This window comes from Diospyros lotus, chromosome 13 (genome assembly GCF_014633365.1).
Source record: "Diospyros lotus cultivar Yz01 chromosome 13, ASM1463336v1, whole genome shotgun sequence".
Lineage (NCBI taxonomy): Eukaryota > Viridiplantae > Streptophyta > Magnoliopsida > Ericales > Ebenaceae > Diospyros > Diospyros lotus.
In genome coordinates this window covers 18885868-18897470 of record NC_068350.1, presented here as the reverse complement: position 1 = coordinate 18897470, position 11603 = coordinate 18885868, and the positions used below count along the sequence as shown (strand labels likewise).

The following is an 11603-nucleotide window of genomic DNA, read 5'->3' as shown; positions in this document are numbered from 1 at the left end:
GTATTTTGGTCTTAAAATACGTTATGTTTTAATAAATTTGGTGGAATTTACTTTGGTTATTATCAATTTTATAAAATTCAATTGTAATAATTTAATCTTAAAATTGAAAATGAAATTCATTCATTCATTGGAAACGGAGTGTTCATTGACTTAAAACTTTAAATAATTTTAAGCTAAAAATAATTTAAAAATCCCTTTTAACTGAAGCCCAGCTGACCTGAACCGTCTCTCTAATGTTGCGAGACCAAAAAACCCTAATCAATCTCTTCCCTGAATAGTAGTAATGTTGTAAGGGATCGAAACACGGGAGGAGGAAGTAAAATGGCGGTTTCTTCCTTGGGAGTAAGCTCGGAATTGAGGAGGCCAAAAACACGAGTTCCGAGGGTTCTGTGAACAACTACTAAAGGCGCTCATTGCCTGTTGCTCGACATCTCAGAGCTCTGTGGGGTATAACTTGAAAAGTAAGGGCTTTTCCGAATTCTTTGTGCAATGGAGGCCGTGGTGGTTGATGCTGGCTCGAAGCTGCTCAAAGCTGGTTTCGCTATTCCAGACCAGGCCCCTTCCATGGTAACTCCCGACACTACGCCTTTACTATTTCTCCTCCGTTTGGTTGCCAAGAGAAGTCGTGAAAGTTTTATCGCGTTAACATCCATGCGCATACAAATTGTGCCAAGCCGTGTTTAATTTCTTCAGCAACAGAGAATCAGTTATCTAGGAATTTCCCTCATTTTCGTGTCCTTTTTTATAAATTTTTGTGTCTTTGCTCTAGACTTGAAATGTTGAACAGTGAGTTCACTGGGAATTAGGGCAGCGTGATAGCGACATGACAGTTTATTTGCCTGGATTGGTAAAGAATTTTTTTTACCAAGGTTCAAGCTTCTCCCCAGTACCCGGTGACTAGCTAGCATTTAACATTTTCAAACAAGTAACAGTTATCTATGTTTACTAATTGGGGATTGTGTTGAAGGACCTATATGGGAGAGAAATGTTTTTAAACTTTTTCCTTAAAGAGTAGCAATGAAAAATGGTACTGCATCAGGGTTCCTACACAAAACTGCACATTGAATCTTGTCACCCTTGCATTCTAGAGACACTGATGCAGATAATATTTGGACTTCTATGAATTATGAGATTTAATTTCATAATATTACTTAACACACAAACATTCATTGGAGGTTGTTGGTCAGTTGTTATCTTCTATGTGCGACACACATATGGGCATTGGGTAATTTATAATTTTGGAGAGCGAACCCAAGATTATATGGGGCACTGTGACACTTGAACACTCCTCAACACCTATGGGTCACTTGTCTGAAGCTGTATTATTTCTTAGATTCACTATACTCTTTGTACACTAGAGGATATACATGCCCACAACATGGGGGGAGGGTTTTGGGGTTTATGTGAGGTGACCCTAGAATCATAGATGTGGATATGAACAAGGATGCATAAATAGATACAACTACAAGATCCAGTGACTTGAGGAACTGTTACAATTTAAAAACACTAACAATATATAGTATTCATAAAAAAATAGATAAAAAAGAGTAAGTATAGCCAATTTCTATTTTTCAACTAAGTCATCACCATCAGAGATGTCTCATGGTATGTCTCAGATGTACACTGATGTGTCCTGTGAGTCATTGCCATTTGACAGATCAAGGGGCATGGCCATACATGTTTTGACATATCCTATGAGTATGTGTCCAAAATTGATACGACATCCACTTTCGACCATCTTGTGTTTTGAAAAGCACTAAGTGCACTTAACTGCAGCAAGCCTACGGAGCTTAAGTGCAAAGCGAAACACACACTAGTGCATATAAAAATAAAGAGTATAAACTTTTATAATCACCAAAAATATAAAATTGTTAAAAAAGTAATCATTAAAAAAAAAACTAAATAAGAACGAGGATTGCAAATTTAACAAAAGATGAGATCCCATTTTTCATTTATATTTTATACTAGTTTACAAGTTCATGCAACCATAGCAAAAACACATAGGGGACATATAAAAGGATACAATCTGGTTATTTGCTGGTCCTGATGGACTTGGAAGTTGGAAGTCAAACTGGTTTGAACTCTCAGTTGAAAGAATCTAGATATGCTAACAGTTCTTTTTAATTTTTTATTTTTTATCTTGTTGAGTCTTCTTTTGTTTTTTGTGAACGTTTGGCAAAAAACTCATTCTATTTCATTAACATGATTTATACAGAGGATGGGATAGAAGAACGTTACATGGTATATACATATACATATACATATACAAAACCGTGCCAAGCACTCAAAAGCCAAACAACCATGGTACATCACCACAAGATACACACCAAAACAGGATCTGCTAAGACTGCCCTGTACACCACCTATTGAGATAGCTCAAGGATTGCTAACCTCGCCCCCACACTTAGTTTTGCCCTTACCTGGAATGAATAGAAGCAAGAGTGAGTCACAAGACTCAACAAGCATATAAGAAAGGAAAGGTTGACAAGAGTATGGAAGCTAAAGAGTAATCCACACCCCACGTGTAATAACCATACATCACATGTCCATGAATCACATGACAAATATATAAAAGCGCCACATAGTAAAATATGCACATACCGGTTTTTGGGGCCCACATAAGACACTCGACACCCAAGTCTCTATCACATACCTATCACTGCCCTGAAAGGCAATATGAGTAACTCACGGAGCCAAAGCTCCCTTGGGCTGACGGCGTGATGCTACCAAAACCTGAAATGGTATGCTAAACATGTCCGTAACCTTGGCACAGAATAATCGTCCGAAAAACCTTGGCACGCTAACCATGCCTGAAAATCTCGGCACGACATAACCATCCGAAAAGCAGCTGCAACACACCCACATGGTGCCAGAAACCATGCAATGCACAAATATAATGCAATGGCATATGAACATGAACGTGATACATAACCCCCATAAAACCATGCATTAAGCTCTGCTTGCGCAATGCTTGTGTCCAGCTAACCTGTTATTGTAGGTGCTCTAGACCCAATCAGATTGGGCATGTTGTACACTGTCAATTGTAATTATGTTTATTATTTGAATAAGGAGTTATTCAAATTCACAAGAAGTCATTCTATTAGTTTCTTATTATTATTGTAATAACCGAATGAAACTAGATAGAAGTCCATATGATGTATACTGTGATTAATCTTTAAAGATGTGAGATGATGCATCATAGTTTCATGATATCATTAAATGTCCCAAGTCGTAGCAATGTCAAGAATAGACATTGACAATTGTGGTAAGACTTGTATGTGCTATGTTTTTGCTATGTAATAGTAATAAGGGTCTCACACCCATAGGCATGGGGATGACTAGACAAGTACATAGGTGACCAATGTTGGAGAACGTGTCACTGGACATGACTCACCATGAGAATCCATTTTGGTTATATGTTGATGGTATTCTCATATGAGATGGGTGTAACTAATCATTGGACCTGAAGTTGTCACGGTCATCTCATAAGAAGACTGGTATGCTTTGACATCGTTTCAATGGGCCTAGATAAAGGCTGCATGTGGGTGATCGTTGGGTATATCACGAGACTTATGGAGATGGGTGCATAACCAAGATGGGACTCGTCTATCCCTTGATAGAGGATGATGTATCTAAGGCGCATTCGGTGAATATTCACTTTAAATCCATAGCCATGGTGAAAGAGATCAATAAGGAGTTATTGATTTACTTTCTAATTAAGTGAAGATATCCGGAAGACTGAAGAAAACTCATGTGATCGTTATTAAGCAACACATCGCCATACTTGAGATCACATAAGATACATTGATGAGAGAATCGTATTACACGGTAATCATGCTCGTGAAAGATTATTTGCGGATTATGAATCTTTCTAAATAATTGGGTAGGCATGATGCCTTGCTAGAGGCCAATCTTGTCTTATGTGTTCGTACCGACACATTGCTAACATATTCGGAAGCCTAATGAGTCATACGCAATAGGCACTAAACCAGGAGTGGATCTATGGTTAAGTGAGACATTTCGGCAAGAAGTTGTAACATCGTAGGTTCTCACGGAAAAAGAACAAATAGACGTAATGACGTCGATATGGCGAGGAGTCGTCATAATGGAAAGAGTTTCCTAAAATGGCAATTGATTAAATTAGGAAGGAGTTTTCAATTTAATAATTTTCTATTTGTTGGAGTGGCAAATAGGAAATAAAATATATTTGGGCTTAAGTTAATATTTGGACTAAATTGGATTTGCGCCAAATATTAAATTAAATATTATATTTGGACTAAATTAGATTTGGGCCAAATATTAAATATTATATTTGGACCAAATTAGATTTGGGCCAACATATTAAATGTTATATTTGGGCTTGAATTAGATTTGGGCCAAAATATTTTATTTAAACTTATAAAAGGATTTGGGTCATTTAATTGTATTTCTAGTTGGACTAGAATAAGCCCACTTAAGATTTTAATTGAATTAGAATTAATGGGCTAGCCCAATCCATTAGGGTTTGAGAAACCCTAGGATATTTCTCTATAAATATCCCTTTATGGGTTGCCCAAAAAGTGAAGAGAGTTTTTGGTGTAGTTTTTCAAGAGTTGAAAAACGTATTGCCGTTCACTCTTTCCCTGTTTCTTTTCGGCATCGATTTGAAACGTGTGTGTTCTTTTTCCGTCCATACATAAGCCGCGAAAAGGAAAAGGAGCTAGCACTCCTATTCCGCTCTCCTTGCCAACGGACACGTGTTGTGTATCACGAGTTAGAGGCCGGACGCTTGGACGGCTCGAATCCGCGAACGACTCGAAAATCTAAAGGTTAGATTTATTTTATTTGTATGTGAATGATTTAATTTCAACGTTGATCCAATCGCCGGGATCGGGGTAAGGTTCAAAATTTTTGAATTAAGCTGCTTGCCCCGTAGCGATCTTGTTTTACTTTCATAACCTAGGTCTGAAAATAACCTAATATACCCGTGGCCAAGCCCGGATAAAGGAGGAGGGTTGTGTTAGGTAGCCGACAGCCAACGTAAAACTTAGTCGGATCCAAAACATTGGAAGACCAAATCTTACAAAGAAAAGATCATTTTAGATATTTGGGATCAGTGATTCAAAAAGATGGAGAAATTCATGAGGATGTCACACATAGAATTAAGGTAGGTTGGCTAAAATGGAGAAATGCATCGGGGGTATTATGTGATGGTAAAATCCCATTAAAACTGAAAGGAAAATTCTATAGGACAGATATAAGACCAGTTTTGTTGTATGGCTCAAAATGTTGAGCAGTCAAATACCAGTATGAGCAAAAGACGAGCGTAGTGGAGATGAGGATGTTAAGATGGATGTGTGGCCATACAAGAAAAGATAAAATTAGAAATGAAGTTATTCGTAATAAGGTAGGAGTAGTGCCAATAGAGGAGAAGATGAGAGAGACTAGACTAAGATGGTTTGGTCATGTGAAAAGGAGACCAAGAGACGCTCCTGTAAGGAGAGTGGATGAAATGGAACAATTAGTCAAAAAAAGAGGTAGAGGCAGACCTAAGAAGATTTTGGGAGAAACATTAAAGTTTGATATGAAGTGTATGGACATCAATGAAGATATGACAAAAGACAGAAATACACGGAAGTCTAGAATTCATGTAGTTGACCCCACATAGTGGGATAAAGGCTAGATATGTTGTTGTTGTATACGGTATACCCGTGGCCAAGCATACAAGTCACATGGAACCCCCAAATGCATATTCCCAAGCCCTTGCCTGCATGCATTTGAAATGACAAAATGCTAGAAATAAATTACAGAGACCACATGCATACTCTTGGCCCCAACCACATGCTTGTACTACCCAATGAGAACCAACCCATACAACATCCTAGCTTCATTCCAACAACAAACAGAAGGGGAAAACGAGCCATTCCACGCTAACAAGAGAAGACCCACCAACTGGCAAGATCCAACCAAGATAGAGAAAACTAGCAAGAAACAAGCTTATAATCCTCGAATCAAACCACCTGTAACTCAATAGTGAGGAAGCAAACTGGACATAATAATGATGAAGAATTGATTTGAGTTGAATTAAAGAAGGGTAAAGGAAGGGTAGAAGCTTGCTTGAGACGAAGAAGAGACCAAATCCCAGAAGCTACCTGGCCGACCCCTCCTTCTTCTTCCTCTTCTCCTTCTTCTTCTCTTGGTTTCTTCCTCTTCTTCTTCCTGCTCTCGGCTGAACTCTCTGCCAATCTCCTATTCTCTCAACAATCATTTGGTTTATATAGCAAGAGATAGAGAAGAGTGGGTTTAGACGCGTGGCAAGATTGGACGAAAAGTCATCCACCACCGCCTGAAAGTTTGGGTTTGGGTCGAGAAAGTGGCCTGGGAAGTCGTTTTCAGCAAAAAACTTATCCGAATATACTAGGGCCTATCTGAATATGAAAGAGCATATTCGGATGTATGAGCACCCATCTGAATACAAGAAAGCAAAAACCAAGAGGGATATCTGGATACCCAAGCCTATATCTGAATACAAGACACAAGGCATGCTTAAGGGGTATCCGAATACATACACAAAGAATCCATAGGGTTTCTGAATACATGGCACAAAATAGCAAAGGGGTATTCGAATACCATGCTTGGTATTTGGATATATGCATTTTTTCCAAGGGGGGTATCCGAATAACCCCATAGATATTCGGATACCTCTCCAAGTCTAGCATATCCGAATACACCTAACCCTATTTGGATATCATGGCCCAAAACCAAGAACCATATCCGAATACACCTAACCCTATTCGGATATCATGGCCCATATTTGAATACCTTATGCCATATTCGGATGTCTCCACCTCCATATTCGAATACAACAAACCCCCATTTGGATATCCTTGCTCCTATTCAAATACAAAATTATATATATTTGGATACTCCAAGTTTAGACCAACACTTAATTAACAATCGCCAAAAACAACATACTTGCCAAAAACAACAAACTACACCTCACAGCTAACCCACTCAACCTCAAGACATGATAAAACATTGCATCACTAAATTCGGGTCATTACATGAGTTGTGATTGTTTTTGAGGGTTTCAAACTGTAACATTGAATGGTCAATGTGCAGATGTTTTATGATGCACCATGCACTATTGTCATATTACGAGATATGGGAATAGTAGGCTTGCTTTAATGTTAGCATTTATACTTGATTTTATTATGCTCTACATGAAGCGTTTAGTCTAGTGCATTGCAAAGGATATTCACATGATAGACGCCAAGTATGCACGTTTGGATAGAAACACATAATCCCATGGTAAAATTCAAATATAAGCAGGGTTTGCAGAATCATTACTTCTTTCCTTTCTTTCGGGGTGGAGCAGTGTTTAAAAGCTCATTAAGTACGCTTTAAGCTCAAAACGCAGCATGCTTAGGGCTTTTTGTGTGTGAAGCTCAACAACTTTAGTTGAGCGCAATTAAAGTGTGCTTTAGTTGTGCTTTTACCTAAGTTTTGAAGCGCAAAAAAAGCGCGGTTCAGAAATACGCTTGTTTTTTTTTTTTTTTAATCAAACAATATGAATGATTGGATTGGTTTAAATTTTTGCAATGACAAGCATGGAAACCTTAGCCAAACAAAGCTGTTTAAGATATGACAAAATCATATATACATTTAAGCAAAGAAAAAAAAAGAAGACCTAACTGTATTTATCGAGTAAAAAATATTGATGGAAACATGTAACTAGGTGTAAATTATGGATTGTTAATATATTCTTGATTGTTGTAAATTAGGGATTGATGATTGATTCTCGATTGCTGTAGATTGCGGTTGGTTGATTGATTGTAAATTAGGGATTGATTGTATGGGGATTGCTACAAATTAAGGGTTGATTGATCGGGGATAGGTGTAAATTAGGGATGATTTTTTTTTCCTTTTACTTTTTTTTAATGATTATATGAACTTGTATACAGGTATACAATATAAATGAAAGTTGGTATCTCATCATTTGTTAAATTTGCAGCCTTCATTCTTATTTAATTTTTTTTTAAGTGATTTCTTTTTTAATACTTTATATTTTTGCTTATAAAAGCTTGTATTTGTTATTTCATTTATGTGTACTTCACTTCACTTAAGCATGCGCTTTGCTTTGCCTTCAAGCTTTGTAGGCCTTCTGCGCTTACATGTGCATAGCACTTTTGAAAACAATGGGTTGGAGAGGAGGCTAACTATTCCATTTCATAAGAAAGCACATAAGAATAGTTGGTTGGATCCATTTCTTTCCTCCTCCTCTGTTTTTGTTAGCCTGGGAGTGGGGTTGGGAGGAGTCTCCTAATGTTGTTTAGAACTTTCTGCTAGATTTATGCTAGGCCATATTTTATTTTGTGCTCTTTAGCTTCCAGTTCTCTTGATGCCTGATTTGCATTCACAATGAATTCTTTAATTACAATGGAAAGGATAAGAAAGATTAATATTTTCCTCATCTTTGGAGATTGTAATGTTTTCATTTGTTCTTTTCTTTTGTAACTGGATGTAAAAATCTTTTTATGTGATTCTCCTAATATTCTATGACTATGAATATTTCTCGGATGGAAGGCCATTTAATTTGTTCTAATTATGCTTCAGATAATACGTACACAAATGAAACGCTTGCCTGAAGATGGATCGTTGGTTGACATTTCACAACCTGAGGATGTCATTGTTGATCCAGTTGTGCGAGGGTTCATCAGAGACTGGGAGGCCATGGAAGATCTGTTGCACCATGTTCTATATTCTGGCCTTGGATGGGAAATGGGCAACGAGGGACAAATTTTATTTACAGATCCACTTTCAACTCCCAAGGTTAGGCAATGCTTTCTCCATCTTATTTTGATGATTTCCAATTATATGTGGATAACAATGAATAATATTGTATTTTATGTGCATTCAAAATGAAATATTGTCTCGGTAGAGTAACAAGTAGGCCAAAATTGAAGAATTGGAAGAGAGAAATTTGAAATTTTGCTTAGGGTGTGGTAATGGAGGATGTGGTTTTAGAATCCATTATAGCTTAACTAATTGTCAATTTTATGTCATCTATTTTTTTTGGCCAAATGACAAGGAAAAATCTTGAATTTTACCTTATCTTACTATTTTAACTTGATTTAAAATTTTTTCAATTAGTACCTTGAACCTTTTTAAGTGTGTTGTGATTATATTACACAGTCAACTTTAATAAGTAAAAGTACCATTTTGTTAATGAAGGAAAAAATTACTAATGGAAATTCTACATTTTTAATAGAGGTTGATGATGTGATTAGTTGTTATACTTTTAAAAGTGTGAGGCATTACATCAAGAGTAATCACAAGTTTTAATTCCATTAGCTGTAGTCCTCTAGAAAGTATGATGCATTGTTTATAAAAATTGTAAAAGTTGGATTAAAAAAAAAAAGCTCCATGTGTGGACTCCTATTTACAACTGGTCTCAGACCTGGATAAAGGAGGATTCCATTCAGTAACCAACAATTGGCATAAAACTCAGTGAATCAAATAACACGAATTTTGTACAAATGTGGGGCATAACCCTTCATAGCAATGAGTTGAATTGCCCGAGTGTCATGAAAAATCAGTTAGGGTTGCTGCAGCAGTGCCTGTAGTGTTTAATCTTGAAGGATTATCTCACTTTCATGGACAAAGGTGAGTAAAGTAGTTAGTTTAGGATCATTGATTAAGGATTGGATCATGAATATTGGGTCTCTGATAGGAAAATATTTGGAATTGGTAGATGTGATGTTAGGAGAAAAATTAAGATTAGGTGCCTCCAAGAGGCAATGGGGTTGGAGATGAAGTTAAAATGTTGACATTGTACAAATTTTGGTATTTATGGAAAGATCAAACTAAGAATGGAGTGGGGATTCTTACAAATAAGACTTTAAGGATAGGGTAGTGGATTTGAAGAGAATAGGAGACATGATTATTGTAGTAGGAGAAGAGACTATGAATACTGATTGTACATGTGCACCACAAGTTGGGTCAAGAAAGAATATTAAAATTTTTGGAAAATTTGGAGGGGTTGGTACAAGAAATACCTAGAGGAGAACATAGTTATAGGAGGTGAGTTAAATGGTCATATGGGTCGAGAAGGGAATTGGTATGTTGATGTATACAGAGGTTCTGGAGTTTGGGAAAGAAATGATGAGGCTAAAGTTATTTTGGATTTTGCCATGACATATGGCCTCATCATAGCCAACACTAGGTTTAAGAAAGGGGATGAACACTTGATCACATATAAAGATTGGCTTATCAACTATCTATATATACTACTTTGTTATGTGACGAAAGGGCTGCTTATGTTGTAAGGATTATAAAGTTAATTACCAGGAGAATGCTCGACCACTTAATATTTACTTATGGTAATTGACGTTCATGCCAAAAAATGGAGGAGAACTGATATAAAACAAATTCCAAGAAGCAAATAGTGGAATTTAAAGGTGAAAACAAATTATTTTTAAGGAAGAAGTGTGTGGTAGAAGAGATTGGAGTATAGGAGTAGAGGCAAACCAAATGCAGATTGAAATGGCTATTGCTATTTGAAATATGAAAAAAATGGTTTTAAGAGAGTCAAAGGGAAAAATCCTAAATCAAAAGGTGAAATGAAGAGGTACAAGAAAAAATCAAAACCAAGAGACCTTGCTACAAAACTTTACATAAATTTCGTAATGAAGAAAACTTAAAGCAGTATAGTTTGACAAAAAAAGAACCAAAAAAGGCAGTTAGTGAAGGAAAGTCAAAAGGTTATAAAAATTTATACAAATGGCATACAAAAGATGAGACGAGATATATAAACTGGCTAAAGCAAGCAAAAGAAAAACAAGGGATTTTAATAAAGTGAAATGCAATAAAGATGAAAATAAAAAAGTACTAGTAAATGAGGGCATGACCAAGAGAGATGAAATGAGTATTTCTTGAAGTTATTGAATGAAGGTGGAGAAAGAAGTGTTATATTAGGGCATCTTAGTAACTTTAAAGAAGATAAGAATTACATGTTCTATAGATGTATATACCTAAATAAAAATAAATCGAGCGTTGAAAAAGATGAAGAATAATGAAGTAGTTGGACAAAATAATTCCTCGATAGAGGCATAGAAATATATGTGAGAAGAAGGCATTTTTTGGTTAACAAAATTATTAAATTTGGTCCTTTGATAAAAAATGATGTCGGACAAGTGGAGAAAGCATTGAGCCATAATATGAAACTTTAGAGAGTAATTGATTGAATATTAGAAGAGAAACCAATGTGTCCAAAAACCAATTTGGTTTCATGCTTAGTAGGTCAACAATGGATGCTATATACTTGTTGAGGTGCCTAATGGAAAGATATATAAATAAACAAATCGATTTCTTATAGTGTTTATAGATTTAGAAAAAGCTTATGACACAGTTCCTAAAGAAGTCTTATGTTTTAAATAAAAAGTAGTTGTAACAGCCTAAGCCTAGCAATGTTCTTCTTCTTAATTCGGTGTGAATTAGGACGGTGCTCTCAAGGAATAGAGAACATAGTGTGGAATGAGAAAGAGTGAGAGAGAGAGAGAGATTTCGAGAGAATGCTGAGAGGGAGAAAGTAGAATTCTCTTCAATATTCTCGATAGTCAATC

At 36.3% G+C, this 11603-nt stretch overlaps 1 protein-coding gene across 1 annotated transcript in view; it reads left to right on the top strand.

The window, feature by feature from the left end:
* The first annotated feature begins 216 nt into the window (after positions 1–216).
* The window catches only part of LOC127788509 (actin-related protein 7), a 53518-nt gene continuing 42131 nt past the window's right edge, over positions 217–11603 (top strand). Inside the window, exons 1-2 of the mRNA XM_052316868.1 lie at positions 217–567; positions 8596–8811. Of these exons, the coding sequence (XP_052172828.1) occupies positions 490–567; positions 8596–8811 (294 nt within the window). The 5' untranslated portion in view covers positions 217–489. The remainder of the gene's footprint in view (positions 568–8595; positions 8812–11603) is intronic.